Raw genomic sequence first — 19,156 nt, 5'->3', positions numbered from 1 at the left:
AAACAAAGTTGGTCCATTGTAATATGAGACACAATTTAGGTGGAATGAATGACGATACAGCTACAGCAGTTTGGTTCGAGTCGTAAGCTTAGCAATTCAGCTTTACCAGGTAGCCATTGCTATGAGTCAGGCGCTCTGTCCGTATTTATACGGGTACCCTTCCTTTTTCACGTGCTTCGTCTGGTTTGAATCGATCGCTTATTTTGCTTTGATCTGATAAGTGCTGTTTTCTTTGTTATAGATGTTTACGTCACTAAGCTGAAAATGCATTACTGTACTGTGTTACGCATTGTTTGTCGCATTCTGATAGTGCGTGTTTACGGCCTGTCGCCGCTCGCAGCATGGCTTGCTTTTGTGCGCGCTACCGCCGCTTACAATTCAAAAAAAAGAAAAAGAGAGTAATCATCTCATTAGCGAAACAATGGCAAGAGACTGCTATCTGTTGTTACTTACACTGCTGCTTTCTTTGACAATGATCAAGAAGAACCAAATAATAGACTGCGTATGATAGAACATGTTCTGAACGAGAGTTAGACGAAAATGTTTCTTCGTTTGAAAATCTTTGTGGGCGCTTCTTTAGTACATCAAATTCTGCACAGAAATTAGAGTCATCTTAGAATTAAACATCTAAGTCAGTTGTCGTGCTTCATTTCTGACTGTAGCACTATTAGACATAAGAATAATACGAATATATACATGACAAGATACGTATATTCTTCCGCATTTGCTGTTGTCCTACTCTAGTTTCGTAGTTTATTAGGCAGACAGGATTTAAATGAGATAGCAGCAAACACGAAAGAATACATGGCAAAATGTTGATATTCGTATTAATCTTATGGTGAAGAGAATACTGCATGTGATTCACATTTCATCAGGTTCCTATTAGCAACCATCTCTTCCCACAGGTAGGAAAAAATTCAGAAAGTAGAGTTGGCCATATTGACAAACATCTCAAACAGTCTTGCATGTCGGATTTTCGTAGTACATTGAAATTCCGCTACATTCGAAGATGAACAATATGGAATTTGTATCTACTTCGTTGGATAATGTATGAAAATGGAGTGGTCGAAACTCGGCGCGGAGAAAAAAAGCTCGTCTTCCACCTTTTTTTAATTTATTTACCGACGCGGTGGTTTTGGCGCCAGTATTTACCTTTGTGCCTACAAAGCATGCCTGTGTAGCGCTACATATATTTGACGGCAGAAGTTAGTTGTGGCGGCACCTACCAACATTTTTCAGAACTTCCAATTGCTTTGCCCTCGATTCTAAGCCGCAGGCGGCTTTTTGGATTACAAAAATCGGAAAAAAAGTGCGGCTTACATTCGAGTAAATACGGTAATAACTCCAGTGATAATGTACGACCGGTATTCCAATAAATAGGAAAAATAATGTCAGTAGTGGCCCCATTTCCCCTCTCCACAGTGATCATTGGCTACCAGTGGAACAGCAGCCTATCTTGTGTGTCAGAACTATTAATTTGTAATTTGAGAGCAGGATTCTGATTAACAGAAACAACACATCCTGGGACAAGTAGCACTACCTATGTTACGAAGCCACTGACACTTAGTACAGCATACTAATACATTCACTGACATAAATGAGTATAGTAGTTACTGGATGTGGAGATTTGAAGGTGAAATCGCGTTGCCTGTAGTTTGTAATTCAAGAAGACTTTCTAGGCAATGGTTATATTTGCAACTAATATTGTAGTCAAGGTGCACCAGCAGTTTTTTTAACTATACCAGTGATTTCACTTAGGGAATGTTTATGTTGGAGCCTCACTTTGGCATCTCTGTGCACACAGCTGGCACATCGCACATTGCCACTCACTGGGTGCTTTGTTCATTTATGCTCCAGCCTCGCTGCCGCAGGGAGTAATCGCCCTGCAGCTGTTCATATATTGAGAAGAGTGCTGCAGAGTAAAACGTGGTGCCCTGGAGTAGCCTTGAAGCAATCACGACACAAGTTTAAGACAAACAGTGATAGTCGCAGCGTGAAACACAAAAGAGCTTGATACCATTGCCTGGCAAGGATCGTAGCAAGCAGCAGGGTGAGTAGTGGGGCGAGCAGCAATGGTACAGGTTAAATGGACCAGTAAGACACAGTGGGTTTAATTCATCATCACTGTGCCGTGCCAGCGAGTAGCTAGGTGGCAGCATAAATGCATCCTTACATTCTAATGGAATAAATGTACTGATTTCAGATGACTAAACCTCCACATTCACTGAATGACATCATAATGAAATTGGCATGATTAACCTTCATTCATAAAAAGCCAGAGTAAGAACATGCGTGAAGGATAAAATAAACTGCAAATAGGCATCTTAACAACCCATTTTAGTCTGTTAGTTAACAATTTCATAGAATATTCTTTTTACACTACACAACAACAAAAAAATAGTGACACCAATTCATTATCAATGCTTTTTTCACAGTGTTATAAAAAACATTCAGCAATATGTTCTAAATATCATCTGGTGGTACTCTGGCAGCAGAAAAGCTACAAACAATACCTGCAGCTGTATGGACAATCACTATGAATTTTGAATGTGCAAAAAAATAACCCAAGTTTAAATTTTAAAAACTTGGGCCAATAATAGTAACACATAAGCATTGAATCATTGGCATGAAAGGAAAGAAGGAATGTTTGGTAAACAAATAAAAGATGGGTAGTTGATGTATGAGAATGGAGCACAGCTGAGATGCTTTAATCATTAGTTAACATTATGATAGTGATATTTAGTTATCTTCACCATCTAAGATAAAACAAATTAACAGCAAGAATGCAACTAATCCCTGAAAAATTGCATTCTCAACAACAATTAGCCTTTGAGTACGTCATTTTACAATTAAATGGCTGATGGAGGAAAATTTTGCTGTGGTGTACAAGTGGTTATTTGTAACTGTATATTTGAACAATGCTCCAGTCCTCCTCAAATCTAGTTAGCTGTTTTTAATTGTTCTTTCTTGCCTCAATCACACACTGAAATGGATATGACACAGCACATATCACAATCCTCTCCCCTACTTAAAAATACAACTGCACATATGGTGGATGTTCTGATGAAAATTATATAGACAGTTGTGCAAATCAGCAAGTAAAATAGTTTTAATTACAAACTCAAAGGCAGACATTTCAAGAGGATTAGAGACCCACTAGACCAGTTACAAAATTTTAACCTAATATTAATGAGCACGATATCATATTTTTCAAAGATGAAATATTCATTGAAAGCTTATGAGTCAACCACTGTTCTCATATTGTCCATAAAAAAAAAACCAAGGGTGTCCATAATTAAAGTTATAGTTTCAAAACGCTGTAGAAAGAGAACTACAGCTCAGAACAATATCAAATTTGAACAGTAAAATATTGCCGCAAGGGGATAAGTGATAGGAAAAAATTAATGAAAATTTTACCAATAGATAGTGCTGTACGGGTCAGAATATGCTCACCAACTGATGCGTGGAACACAGCTGTTCCTCAGTTTGTGTCTGGGATTCCCAACATGACTGTCTCCACGAAGGATAGCGTACTGCTGGTAAAGCTCTTTTACAAGGATGGTGATTGTGCATCAGTAGCCCTGCAGAAGTCCTAAACACTCAAGGATATGAAAACAGGCATTTATCTGATGCCCGCTAAGGGTCTGAAGAAGATTACAAAATTCGAGGACAGGTAATTTTGATGTGCAGTGTGGCAGAGGGAGAAAAGTAATTGATTTGACATCTGTCGATGTGGCCACAGCATTGCAGTAGGAGTTGAGCAGTGGTGTGCAAACATGCAGTGCATAGGGAATTGCCTGGACATTGGACATGCCTGCAAGCATGGTGCATAAAATCCTATGAACATCCTACATTGCTGTCCCTACAAACTCATGTTCAGGAGCTGTTTTCTGCCTGCCTGGCAGCAATACTGATGTTCACCCTGCAATTTCTTGCTCACATGAAGTGGACAATGAATGGCCATGGAACATTCTGTAGTAGACAGATAAAGCCAATTTCCACCTCCAAGGGCAGGTCAATATGTACAATTGCAAAATATGGGCAACAGAAAATCAACATATCTATCTACCAGTACTACTTCATCTTGCAACGGTGGCTGTGGGGTGCGTGCTGATGGCATCATTTATCATAGGTCCATATTTTTTCAAGCAAGTGAGCCATGAGCCCTGTTACCTGTACTGTCAGTGCCAACTACTATGAGCATCTTTAGGTCGCCAATGTCATTCCCACACTTTGACAGTGAGGATGTGTGACTAGGATCATTTTTATGAAAGATTGCACTTCTCTGCACAATGCATAGCCTGTGAAGCAACTGCTGCAGTGGCATTTCAGAAATGACAGAATCATCAGTCATCATCTGCCTACAGCCTGGCTGTCCAGATCATCTGATGTTAATCCATCTGGCTGTGATGTTATCTGAAAGATTTACTTTCAGGGTTCCAATTTCTGAATTGAAGATATCCACTGCACAATGCATTCTGAATGTGACACCCAAGACAATCTGGTCTGCTGTGGAACACACTGTGTCTTAATTTCAAATTGCGGCAGTAAGCGGTGGACAGCATATTGAACATATATTACAACAATCAGAAACCGATGTTGTTTTGCTTTTCATCTACATCTACATCTACATCTACATCCACATCCATACTCCGCAAGCCACCTGACGGTGTATGGCGGAGGGTACCCTGAGTACCTCTATCGGTTCTCCCTTCTATTCCAGTCTCGTATTGTACGTGGAAAGAAGGACTGTCGGTATGCTTCTGTGCGGTTTCTGGCACCAGGACAGTTAAAAACAGATTACATTTGCTTTTTATGTGGTTTTGGCCTCACAACAATTAAAAACTGATTTTTTTCCACCTAATGCTGTATGGCCTTGCCATGGTGGAAAGGCTTACCTAATTAACTGTGCAACAACTGTTGGCTGCTGAACTTGTGCAGCCCTGCACATTGAACGGCATGGATGGTGTGATGTGGCAACTCAAGATGCAGCCATCGTATTTCGATTCATCTTCATCTGTCATTTGCAGCCAACCCCATTTACATTAAGACTCCTACAACGCCATATATTGGCAAAAAAAAAAAGAAATAATAATAATAATAATTTTTTCCCATAACGTTTCCCTGTGTCAATAATATGCTGCTAAAATTTGACATAATTCTAAGTGGTGGTTCTCTTTCTACAGTGTTTTCAAACTAGAACTTTAATTATAGAATAATGTTCAAAATATTTCTCCAAATTGAAAGTATTTGGCAACAAGCTGAAACACGAAATGTGTTATTGCATTGCGAGATTATGTATGATCGCCACACACACTTAACTCTTTATTATTGGTGATCTTGACAAAAACTAATTTCCATTTATACTACTCTCTTCTTGTCACTACTTGAGATTACAAAGCAACATGCTTTAATATGGTAATTAACTTTCCCATATACAGGCTAAACAAAGCAGTGGATCACAGCACTACCATATTCAATAATCTACAATGGCAAATCCCTTTTGATAGTTTTCAAGCAGTGAGAGATGTGTCAGTCCAAATTAAATATGAGTTGCACTGCACAGGTGTGTGTGTGTGTGTGAGTGTGTGTGTGTGTGTGTGTGTGTGTGTGTGTGTGTGAGAGAGAGAGAGAGAGAGAGAGAGAGAGAGAGAGAGAGAGAACGCATGCACATGTCAGAAATCTAGCGAAGTTTTCATTCTTTTTTGTGGGCGCCTGTCAACAGCTCAATACTTCTGCTACTTGGTAAGCTGTCTCCTTTTCCCCTAATTTATTTACATTCCACCAGAGCTTCCCTTACCAGATAAAATACTGTTCATGAATAAGAAGATCCACCATGTAGGAATTATCCAAGACAGGTGGGAATCAGTAGATGTGATGTACATGTACAGATAGACAAGTAAATACAGTTTCACAAGAAATTGGATGATTTATTCAAGAGATAGAGTTTCACAAATTGATCAAGTCAGTAACATGTTGGTCTGCCTCTGGCTGTTATGCAAGCAGTTATTCAGCTTGACCTTATTTGATAGAGTGGTTGGATGCCCTCCTCAGGGATATTGTACCAAATCACATCCAATGCCTTATTAGATCATCAAAAACCCTGGCTGGTTGGGGAGTCCCACCCATAACGCTCCAAACATTTTCAATTGGGGAGACAACCGGCAACCTTGCTGGACAAGGTAGGGTTTGGCAAGCATGAAGACAAGCAGTAGAAACTCTCGTTGAGTGCAGGTGGGCATTATCTTGCTGAAATGTAAGCCTAGGATGGCCTGTCATGAAGGGCAACAAAACAAGGCACAGAATATCAACAATGCACCACTGTGCTGTAAGGGCATAGCAGATGACAATCAAATGGGTCCTGTTATGGAAAGATATGGCTCCCCAGACCATCACTTCCAGTTGTCACACTGTATGGCAGGCAACAGTCAGTGGTCATCAGGGATCAGTTCACAGCTGGGCTCATCACGGACACAATTCTACTCCAGTCAATGAGATTCCAGGCCAAAGGCATGTCTGGGGGCTCGAGGGGTAGCAGTGGGACACCAAACTGACTGTCGTCCACCATATAGCCCGACAAGCAGGAGTGGTGGTCTGGGATACCATTTCTTTTCATAGCAGAACCTCTTTCGTAGTCATCCAAGGCACCTTTACAGCAGAGCAATATACTGACAATATTCAACACCCTGTTTTACTGCCCGAGCTTACATTTCAGCCAGACTATGGTTCTCCATGCACATCAAGACTTTCTATTATTTGTATTCGTGCTTGCTGAATCTTACCTTGCTCAGCAAGGTCATTGTACCTGTCCCTAATTGAGAATTTTTGAAACATTATGGGCTAGGTTCTCCAAACAGCTTGGGATTTTGATGATCTAACACACCAATTTGACATAAAATGGTACAATAGCCCTCAGAAGGACATCCAACAACTCTTATCATTCAATTTCAAGCTAAATAACTGCTTGCATAAGGGCCAGATGTGGAGCAATATGTTAAATGACTTACTCAATTTGTAAAGCTCTTTCTCTTGAAGAAATCATCCAATTCTTCTGAAATTGTAATCTTTTGTTTGTCTGTACATTTACATCACATCTACAAGGTTCTGTCCCGTTTGAATAATTCATTTGTGGTGTGTGTTTTTTTTTCTTAGAGTGTATAAAAATAAGAGTATCTTTCTATTGGCTTTATCGTCATTAGAAATAGACCACTAGTCAGTGGAAGTGGTGAGAAAATATACTGTGACTTTGCTGGAGGAACATTTCCAGCACCTGCAAGAAGAGATTTAGGGAATGACAAGAAAATTAAATCTGGATGGCCAGATCCCACCTTCCTGAACACAGGTCCACTGATTCTGTCAACAGACCCTATTGCTCAACATCACGAAACAGATTTTGCAATACTTATGTGTTGTATTACCTAATTGATTTGTTAAATATAAACCAATTATATAGTCCTTCGGTTTTTGAAGTGAGCAAGTAACTGACAAAAAGAGAATGTTTACCAACTGCTTGGGCTATTCAGTTACTGGCAACAGGTGGCACACCTGAATAGGCAAACTCTTAAGCAACCTAGAATGTAGACATTTCAGGAGTACCCAATTATGGCAAAAATCCAGAAAATTATGCAAATTGAGTTTAGTATTTGTTTATGTCATTGGCAATTCTGCCTCCTTACCAGCATCACAATATAAATGCATTACTATTGTGGTCAAGCTACGCTACTCATTAGCAACCTCACTCAACAGTGGCATGGTGCTCAATGAATGCCCCAACAGCAGCTGGTGCCCCTGAAATGGCTCACTGCTATGGCAATGGATAACCTTAATTCTGGCCTGAACCAAGTAGAAGGCAAAACTTAAAAAAAATGGAACCTCGTTCTTATGGAAGTAACTCTACCAAACTCTTATTAAAGAAATTTGTGGCTCAATGAAAGCTAAATACATCAATTACCTAGTGCACTAAACCACAAAGAGCCAGTTCTGAACATATGCACTACCATTTCAGAGATATTACCACATCCTAAGCTATATATTTTTATATTTTGACCATTACGATATTTCACACTATCAATGCCCTTTCCTACATGTGTATGTTTCTAGCTGCTCCTATAAGGTAAAGGCGGAATGGCACCATCTACAGTAATTACACAGCGAATTAGATTGTCATTTCCTTCACCTTCACTGTGCCTTCTATTTCACAAAACTGTAACCAATTTCAGCTTCATCTGGCCTTCTCTTTGCCATCTTCATCTAATGCATACTGGAATAGGATTGAAATAATCAAAATCTGCATAATAAATCAGAAAGATGTTGGAGGATTGTAATAATGAATGCAGTAACATAACATTAGTGTCAACCTCAAAGAAAGATGTTGAAGGAAAAAAATTAACTGAATTCTGTACATCCTCTCACCCTACGCCACAAATGATGACATTATCGAAATATAGCTGAAGTTAATAGAATGTTTTGTACACATCTCTCGTGTTGAAGCATTGTGAGATGCACTAACAGTTGTAGTTACACTGTAAGTAATGGAGTATATCTCAGATAGAGGCTTCTTCAATATGCATCATCTGTTTCACAAAATGTTCACTATAAAGTAGCAGTTTCAATAACTGAAGACCCACAATTTTGCAGTCCCAGGGTGTGTGTGTGTGTGTGTGTGTGTGTGTGTGTGTGTGTGTGTGTGTGTGTGTGTGTGTGTGTGTGTGTGTAGTTACATGAATTTCATCTTACCTTTCCTTTCAATACAAATGTGTTGACTCCAGGATATAAAGTGAAATTGTCTAAACTGAACTCGCATATAAAATCACTTTTTACTGCTGCATTTACTTTCTTGTATTTTCCTTGACTATCTGTCCTCCTGAAATATGAAGAAGATTGTACATCATTAAAACATCTTAAAAATAATTTTATTATTATGGAATGTAATGCAAATGTTTCTTATTTGAGTATACATAGACTTGAATACTTTGCAAGTTAGAAGAAACTAAAAACTTTTTAAAATTATATCTACAATGACTATACTATGCCTGTGTACAACAGTTAAAAGCTGATATGGTCTGACCAATACAAGGATGTCACTGTCAAGTTTTTCATCTTCATTAACACCATATTTGCAGTTTCTCTTACAGTGTGTTCTATTTATGTTTTCTACACTGAAGACTTAAGGTAAAACTGTCTTCAACAGAATTGGTTTGAACACCATGATGCTTTACTAGGCAAGACCCCATTGGAGGTAGTGTGTTCTTTTCTACTGGCTATGAACTGGTTTATCCATTAAGTCAGAGTGGCACCTGTATTTTAACATGGTCTCTGAACTGCAGAGCAACCTGTCATTCTTTTTCATTAACGTATCTTTGCTTGAGGTGAAAGAAATGTCGCCATCGTCTTCTTCTTCAGTCCAAAGAGTGGTTTGATGCAGCTCTCCATGCTACTGAATCCTGTGCAAGCCTCGTCATCTCCAAATAACTCTTGCAACATACATCCACTTATCATATTCCACTCTTGGTCTTCCATGATTTTCATCACCCACACTTCCGTCCAATATTGAACTGCTGACCTGCTGATGTCTCAGAATGTGTCCTCAATCAATCCCTTATTTTAGTCAAATTGTGGCACAAATTTCCTGTCTCTTCAATTCTATTCAGTACGTCTTCATCAGTTATGCAATCTCCCCATCTAATCTTCATCGTTCTTCTGTTGCACCACATTTCAAAAATCTCTGTTCTCTTCTTGTGTAAACTGTTTACCGTCCATATTTCACTTCCATACATGGTTACACTCCAAACAAATACTTTCTGAAAAAAAAAACTCTTAACACTTAAATCCACATTTGATATTAACAAATTTCTCTCCTTCAGAAAAGCTTTCCTTTCCACTACCAGTCTAAATTTTATATCCTCTCTACTTCAACCATCATCAGTTACTTTTGCTGTCCAAACAAAACTCATCAACTACTTTTAGTGTCTCGTTCCCTAATCTAATCCCCTCAGCACCACATGATTCTTTGATGTTGTTTGGGAACTATGTCATACTGCTTCAGGTAGTTTAGCCAATGATTTATTTAATATATGAACTATCACTCCACCCCATGCAACAGTAGTAAGAGAAGGGGTGATTTGTTACTAACTTCACAAAATTGTACGACTTGTTGACAATTACCTTTATACATTTCAAATTTTCACACACAATTAAGAGAATGTAATTTTTATAAATCTAACAATTTTAAGTACTTTCGGTATCATGTGCAGGAACTGCTGCTATAAAGTGAGAATTGCATCACACATTTGCTCTCAGTATATTTCAGATTTCCAAGATTAGCACACACGCAATTAAATTTTATAGTGTACACTTTGGATTAAAGTACACTGGCAAAATTAGATGGACTGAAATTTCTTTATACTATATCAGTGTTCTCCATTAATAACCTAAACTGTACTTTCTCATTACACTACTTTAAATGTTGCATTCTCAGTAAACCAAAATGCTTATCAAGCTAAAGCAATAAAAGCCATACGATATTCACAGCTTCAAAGGAGTTACGCATTGTGGATCTTCCACAAATATAATGTGTGTAAATAGAAGGGCCATATTTAAGAGAAAGTGAGGAATTCTTGAACTGAATATCCGTCTTAAAAACAAGCAACACAAAAACCTAGTCTGTTTCTCTAAAGAAACTGACTAAATTAATAAAGGTAACATGTTCATAAATTTACTGCAGTATATAGAAATAAAAATAGACAACTGATTATTGTATAAACTTTCCTCTGTTAATTTACATTTCATTTTATGTGACTTGTACTTATTATTATTCTTGAGGTAAAACAAACAAGTTAGCACTAACAATTTACATTATGTTTTAACAACTGAGATAAAGAGCAATGCAGCAGATAAATACCTGAGGAACTGTTTTGGGTTTTTCGCAACAACGCTGGCGGAAGCAAGATTTTTGTCCTGTTTATAATCTAGATGTTCCAGCATAGCCAACTTCTGAGCGATTTCACTATTTGCTTCTGGTTTAATGTACCTGGCAGAAAAAATATTACATACAGAGAAAATAATTTTCACTCAAGCATTGACAAAATAAATATGATGGAAAACAGTTTTTAGCTGACCAGTAGAACTGAAACTGAACAGGAGGAAATGCATGTGCTATGTCCTAATACTGTGAAAGGTTTCCTGTCTTTGCATTTGTTTTCAATGAAATTAATGCGTATTCTGTACCGCAAATGGTACTCATACTATTATGAAAAGGGCAAGTCAGTATGCATATGTTGTTTTAAGGAAAACTGTAGTGTATTTTCTTTAAACAACTTCCGTAAGTACATTTATACACTGAAAATTGTAATGAAGTGGATGTCAATGTGCACTTCTCATTGTATTACATGATTGTTTCCCTCTGTTCCATTTGTGGATTGTGTGTAGAAAGAATATTTACATCTACATCAATACTCTGCAGGTCTTTTACAGAGTGTGGTGGAGGATACTTCTGGTACCACTACTGTTTTCCTCCCTCCCTGTTCCATTCGTGAATGGTATGTACGCAGAATGACTACTGATAAACTTTTTTTAAAAAAAAAAAAAAAAATCGCGCTCTTGGTTGCTCGCTAGGCGGGTGACCTCGAACGGGACTTAGCCGCTGGCTGTACATCACAGGTGAAGTTCAAATGGAGTCCACGAAATACATTCGGACCTCCAATCAATTGCTGTTTATTAAATTGACCAGCAAGGTCAATATCAATTGCTTTCAAACTGCGATAGACAGGTACACTGCGACGCCAGCGACGACGCCATGTACGTCGCAGAGGCATTGCTGTGGCACGTTAACACAAGTGAACGAAAAGGTACTCATCAGCATTTAATTTCTTCTTTTTTCTCGTACTCAAAACAAATGGCATGCTTGGAACAAGAGTACCATAAGGCTGTTTAGCCAACAGTCCAGTAGCCTCAGAGATACTCCATGTCTTCCAAGTCAGAATGTTAGCATCAGGAAAAGCTTCAAGGCCACCATAATCTGCTTTATTGCCCCATACAACATCAAGTGTGAGCCAAGTACTACCTCCAAACATTTGAACTTTACCTATGACGTACAAGCAGTGTCATATTTTGGGGTAATACTGACAGGCAATATGAGATGGGATGGTCATATAAAATCAGTAATTAGGGAAAGTGAAGAGAAGACTTACATTTTTTTCCGATATGTACTGGGTAAATGTTGTTGTTGTTGTTGTTGTTGTTGTCTTCAGTCCTGAGACTGGTTTGATGCAGCTCTCCATGCTACTCTATCCTGTGCAAGCTTCTTCATCTCCCAGTACCTAATGCAACCCACATCCCTCTGAATCTGCTTAGTGTAGTCATCTCTTGGTCTCCCTCTATGATTTTTACCCTCCACGCTGCCCTCCAATACTAAATTGGTGATCCCTTGATGCCTCAGAACATGTCCTACCAACTGATCCCTTCTTCTGGTCAAGTTGTGCCACAAACTTCTCTTCTCCCCAATCCTATTCAATACTTCCTCATTATTTATGTGATCTACCCATCTAATCTTCAGCATTCTTCTGTAGCACCACATTTCGAAAGCTTCTATTCTCTTCTTGTCCAAACTATTTATCTTCCATGTTTCACTTCCATACATGGCTACACTCCATACAAATACTTTCATAAATGACTTCCTGACACTTAAATCTATACTCTATATTAACAAATTTTTCTTCTTCAGAAACGCTTTCCTTGCCATTGCCAGTCTACATTTTATATCCTCTCTACTTCGACCATCATCAGTTATTTTGCTCCCCAAATAGCAAAACTCATCTATTACTTTAAGTGTCTCATATCCTAATCTAATTCCCTCAGCATCATCCGACTTAATTCATCTATATTCCATTATCCTCGCTTTGCTTTTGTTGATGTTCATAATATATCCTCCTTTCAAGACACTATCCATTCCGTTCAACTGCCCTTCCAAGTCCTTTGCTGTCTCTGACAGAATTACAATATCATCGGTGAACCTCAAAGTTTTTATTTCTTCTCCATGGATTTTAATACCTACTCCAAATTTTTCTTTTGTTTCCTTCACTGCTTGCTCAATATACAGATTGATTAACATCGGGGAGAGGCTACAACCCTGTCTCACTCCCTTCCCAACCACTGCTTCCCTTTCATGTCCCTGGACTCATATAACTGCCACCTGGTTTCTGTACAAATTGTAAATAGCCTTTTGCTCCCTGTATTTTACCTCTGCCACCTTCAGAATTTGAAAGAGAGTATTCCAGTCAACATTGTCAAAAGCTTTCTCTAAGTCTACAAATGCTAGAAACGTAGGTTTGCCCTTCCTTAATCTAGCTTCTAAGATAAGACGTAGGGTCAGTATTGCCTCACGTGTTCCAGTATTTCTACGGAATCCAAACTGATCTTCCCCGAGGTCGGCTTCTACTAGTTTTTCCATTCGTGTGTAAAGAATTCGAGTTAGTATTTTGCAGCTGTGGCTTATTAAACTTGTTGTTCGGTAATTTTCACATCTGTCAACACCTGCTTTCTTTGGGATTGGAATTGTTATATTCTTCTTGAAGTCTGAGGGTATTTTGCCTGTTTCATACATCTTGCTCACCAGATGGTACAGTTTTGTCAGGACTGGCTCTCCCAAGGCCGTCAGTAGTTCCAATGGAATGTTGTCTACTCCCGGGGCCTTGTTTCGACTCAGGTCTTTCAGTGCTTTGTCAAACTCTTCACGCAGTATCGTATCTCCCATTTCATCTTCATCTACATCTACATCTACATTGTCTTCCATTTCCATAATATTGTCCTCAAGTACATCGTCCTTGTATAGACCCTCTATATACTCCTTCCACCTTTCTGCTTTCCCTTCTTTGCTTAGAACTGGGTTTCCATCTGAGCTCTTGATGTTCATACAAGTGGTTCTCTTATCTCCAAAGGTCTCCTTAATTTTCCTATAGGCAGTATCTATCTTACCCCTAGTGAGATAAGCCTCTACATCCTTACATTTGTCCTATAGCCATCCCTGCTTAGCCATTTTGTACTTCCTGTCGATCACATTTTTTAAATGTCTGTATTCCTTTTTGCCTGCTTCATTTACTGCATTTTTATATTTTCTCCTTTCATCAATTAAATTCAGTATTTCTTCTGTTACCCAAGGATTTCTACTAGCCCTCGTCTTTTTACCTACTTGATCCTCTGCTGCCTTCACTACTTCATCCCTCAAAGCTACCCATTCTTCTTCTACTGTATTTCTTTCCCCCATTCCTGTCAGTTGCTCCCTTATGCTCTCCCTGAAACTCTGTACAACCTCTGATTCTTTTAGTTTATCCAGGTCCCAGCTCCTTAAATTCCCACCTTTTTGCAGTTTCTTCAGTTTTAATCTACAGGTCATAACCAATAGATTGTGGTCAGAGTCCACATCTGCCCCTGGAAATGCCTTACAATTTAAAACCTGGTTCCTAAATCTCTGTCTTACCATTATATAATCTATCTGAAACCTGTCAGTATCTTCAGGCTACTTCCACGTATACAGCCTTCTTTTACAATTCTTGAACCAAGTGTTAGCAATGATTAAGTTGTGCTCTGTGCAAAACTCTACCAGGTGGCTTCCTCTCATTTCTTTGCCCCAGTCCATATTCACCTACTACGTTTCCTTCTCTCCCTTTTCCTACTACCGAATTCCAGTCACCCATCACTATTAAAGTTTCGTCACCCTTCACTACCTGAATAATTTCTTTTATTTGATTATATGTTTCTTCAATTTCTTCGTCATCTGCAGAGCTAGTAGGCATATAAACTTGTACTACTGTAGTAGGTGTGGGCTTCGTATCTATCTCGGCCACAATAATGCGTTCACTATGCTGTTTGTAGTAGCTTACCTGCATTCCTATTTTCCTATTCATTATTAAACCTACTCCTGCATTACCCCTATTTGATTTTGTGTTTATAACCCTGTAGTCACCTGACCAAAAGTCTTGTTCCTCCTGCCACCGAACTTTACTAATTCCCACTATATCTAACTTTAACCTATCCATTTCCCTTTTTAAATTTTCTAGCCTACCAGCCTGATTAAGGTATCTGACATTCCACGCTCCGATCCGTAGAACGCCAGTTTTCTTTCTCCTGATAACAACGTCTTCTTGAGTAGTCCCCGCCCGGAGAGCCGAATGGGGGACTATTTTACCTCCGGAATATTTTACCCAAGAGGATGCCATCATCATTAACCATACAGTAAAGCTGCATGCCCTCGGGAAAAATTACGGCTGTAGTTTCCCCTTGCTTTCAACCGCAGTACCAGCACAGCATGGCAGTTTTGGTTATTGTTACAAGGCCAGATCAGTTAATCATCCAGACTGTTGCCCCTGCAACTACTGAAAAAGCTGCTGCCCCTCTTCAGGAACCACACATTTGTCTGGCCTCTCAACAGATACCCCTCCGTTGTGGTTGCACCTACAGTACGGCTATCTGTATCACTGAGGCACGCAAGCCTCCCCACCAACGGCAAGGTCCATGGTTCATTGCGGGGAGGGGGGGGGGGGAGGGAGGGTAAATGTAGCACATACATAAAGGAAATCACATACAAGATCCTAGTGACCAATTCTACAATATTTTTTCAGTGTTTGGAATGCGTATCGAAAAGTTATGACAATAGATGTTGTACAAACTCAGAGATGTACTGTCAGAATTGTTACAGGTCATTATTGGCCACATGGATGTGTACCAGAAATGCTTGGGGAACAGAAATGGGGATACTTGGAGGAAAGATGACATAGGTCTCACACAATTCTGTCAGGTGAATTTAGAAAACCTGTATTCCAAGAATACTGTGTGAAAATAGTATATCTTATTTAGTGATCGTGAGAAGATTGTGTGAGAGATTGGAACACATTTAGAGAGGCATATACACAGTCACTTTTCCCCTTCACTCAATATGTGAATGAAATAGGACAGGAAACAACTGGTACAATGCACCCTCCACCACGCACTGTGCAGTGTTATGTGGAGTATGTACGTGTATGTAGATGTCACTATTACAATGGTATGGTTGAGGAACTAACGTTATTCTCCAAGTATCCTCTGAAGTGCTCTGCTCCTAAAGAAGGTGGTCCATAAAAGGATCCAAGTACCATGTTTGACCTACCTTTCATGCTTACCTTCACACAGGTTATTTCACGTTCAGTTTCTGAAATAACATCACTAGATATTACTACATTCTATACAGCAATAAATATGCCACCGCCATTGTTGTCCAGGTTATCTTTGTGATACATAATCCAATTCGAAGTTCACTGTTCACTATTGCCTTCAACTACCTTCCTGTTCGTAAGACTACATGGGCATAATATCTTCAATACCTGAGCCTAATTCTGGAACCTATCCATGGACACTCCTAGTGTACTAACATCACATTAATGTTTTGTGTTTCTGATATGTAAGAAACTAAATTCCCATCCAAAGGTAAAATTTATGACCCTTCTCTGTTTACAGTATGTAGCTTGAACACTGGCCCAAACCAACAGCAGCAATAATAATAATAATAATAATAATAATAATAAAAAATCCTCAGTAGCTGCTTTCCTTACTTGCTATATACCTTACCTATTTGGGGGGGGGGGGGGGGGGGTGAGAAGGTGTGGGGTCTAGAATAGCTGAGAGAGAAATTTACATCCAAGATTGATGCAGGATCATTGGAGCCTCTGGTTTAAACCTTTCACTTAGCTCCAAACCTGAGGACTGGTATTAATTCTCGGTGTGATGCTGTGATTATGAATCCATGCTCTCACCTCACCTCATTTCTTACTCCATCTCACAGATGTACTCATTATTCTCATTTAGAGATTTACTTTAATTTACTTGTGGAAGGGCCTTGTCAACTATATCCCTACTCTAACGGCCTCTTCCATTTCTTTCTATCTAGTGCACTGCTTTTCAGTTCGGTGCTATTTAAGGCTCTGTATTTACCTTCACTCCTGCTATATGGCCTGGCCGGTTCAACCTTCTCTTTTTTAGCACTTCGATGATGTTACAATATTTGTACAGGTATCTTAATTCATTTTTTCTTATCTTCCATTCCATGTTATCTTCTTGACATAACCTGTAAATTTTTACTACTAGTTTTCTTTTGAATATTAACAGTTTTTCTTCATCTATATTTCTACATATTAATACTTCACACCTGTATAATGTTACCGGTTTAATAATTTATTTATACATGTGCATTTTGCAGTTAGTACTAAGTGATTTTTTCCCTTCAAGATTTTGATAAACTAAAAAGTGTTTTGTCCACAGTTGCTAGATAGGCATATATTTCTTTGTTCATTTTATTGTTGTTACTAAAAATACCTCTAAGTACTTGAAGTAGTCAACTGTCTTGAAAGTTAATCCATCTACAGCCAAAGGTGCATTACTTTGGATTTTCTTACTTATGACCAGATATTCTATCTCTTCTTCAGTAACAATTAATCCCGTTTTATCAGTGATTTTGTATTCTGTTTTGAGACTACTTATTAATGCGACATTACCTGCATAGGGAAGTCTAGTAATGTTTATCTCCTGCATTCGGATCCTCTCTGGATATTTTCACTAAATTCTCTATCGATCTTCTCTAAGACAAAGTTAAATAAAATGGCATCCCCTTGCCTCAGTCCAGCATAAACCTTAAACTTTTCTGTCTCTCCAAAGGGTGTATATAAGACAAAGTTTTGTACATAAAGATTTTAACGAATCTGATTATATTATGGTATTTCAAATTCCCTCATTGCATTTAGGAGTGTGTCTGTTTATGCTACCAAAGGCCTTTTTGAAATCTAGAAATAATATGTGGATATCTACACTGAATTCCCACGCCTTCTTAGTTATTTGTATTAGAGTGAATAAATGATATAATGTGGAGGTACTTCTGGAGAAACTGCTTTTAAAGTCACTAATTAGTTTTTCAATTATTGGAATCGTGTGTTTAATATGCACATAAATACGGTTTCGTAAGTTACATCCAGTAAAGCAATTCCTCTGTAGTTATTGCACCCAAGGGACTCATTGTACTTAAATATGGGGCAAACTGTAGTTTTCCAGTCTGCAGGTGTATTTTCTGTCTTCCAAATTGTGTCTATTAAAGATAGTAGTTTTAAGTCCAGATGTGGTCTCAGAGACACTAATCCTAATCTTTCTTTGTGCATTTCACTTTGAATCTCCTCTTGTGTATCCTGCTACATGTCAAAGAAATCTCACTTCCTCACTATGGATCCTTACTGTATCCTTTCCTGCTGTTAACCAGGTACAATTGGGAGTGACAGTGTTTTGTACAGTTTCAGAAATCTCTCTTTCCTTATTTTTGAGGAAGTCTTTTTGCTATTATTAACTTTTCTTTGATGTCCCAGCAAATGCTTTTTTGACTACCTTTTTGTCCATAATTCTCTCTCCATAGCTGAGTGGTCAGAGCACATGGCTACCATGTGGGGTACCGGGTTTGATCCCCAGCACTGCCCAGGATTTTTCCCTAGTGGGATGACTGGTACAGGGTGCACTCAGCTTCATGAGCCATTTGACTGAGGAGTAGCAGCTCCACGGTCTGGAGAGTCTGCAAAACGGTCAAGAGGGGTGTGCTCACCGAGGGGGGGAGAGAGAGAGGGGGGAGAGAGAGAGGGGGGAGAGAGAGAGGGGGGAGAGAGAAGGGGGGAGAGAGAGGGGGGGGAGAGAGGGGGGGAGAGAGGGGGGGGGAGAGAGGGGGGGAGAGAGGGGGGAGAGAGTGGAGAGAGAGGGGGAGAGAGAGGGGGGGAGACAGAGGGGGGGAGACAGAGGGGGGAGACAGAGGGGGGGAGACAGAGGGGGGAGAGAGAGGGGGGAGAGAGAGGGGGGGAGAGAGAGGGGGGAGAGAGGGGGGGGGAGAGAGAGGGGGGAGAGAGAGGGGGGAGAGAGGGGGGGAGAGAGGGGGGGAGAGAGGGGGGGGAGAGAGGGGGGGGAGAGAGGGGGGGAGAGAGAGGGGGGAGAGAGAGGGGGGAGAGGGGGGAGAGAGGGGGGAGAGAGGGGGGAGAGAGGGGGGAGAGAGAGGGGGGGAGAGAGAGGGGGGAGAGAGAGGGGGGAGAGAGAGGGGGGGAGAGAGAGGGGGGAGAGAGAGGGGGGAGAGAGAGGGGGGAGAGAGGGGGGAGAGAGGGGGGAGAGA

At 39.7% G+C, this 19,156-nt stretch overlaps 1 protein-coding gene across 3 annotated transcripts in view; it reads right to left on the bottom strand.

Moving 5' to 3' along the window:
- LOC126298512 (trafficking protein particle complex subunit 10) overlaps positions 1–19,156 on the bottom strand; it is a 147,752-nt gene that overhangs the window by 80,221 nt on the left and 48,375 nt on the right. For all 3 annotated transcript variants that reach the window (XM_049989859.1, XM_049989860.1, XM_049989861.1), the window contains 2 exons: positions 10,901–11,029; positions 8,737–8,863 (listed from right to left, as the gene is read on the bottom strand). In XM_049989859.1, the coding sequence (XP_049845816.1) occupies positions 8,737–8,863; positions 10,901–11,029 (256 nt within the window). The remainder of the gene's footprint in view (positions 1–8,736; positions 8,864–10,900; positions 11,030–19,156) is intronic.

The sequence above is a fragment of the Schistocerca gregaria genome, chromosome X, assembly GCF_023897955.1.
Source record: "Schistocerca gregaria isolate iqSchGreg1 chromosome X, iqSchGreg1.2, whole genome shotgun sequence".
Taxonomy (NCBI): domain Eukaryota; kingdom Metazoa; phylum Arthropoda; class Insecta; order Orthoptera; family Acrididae; genus Schistocerca; species Schistocerca gregaria.
This window is presented reverse-complemented; position numbering and strand designations above follow the sequence as displayed.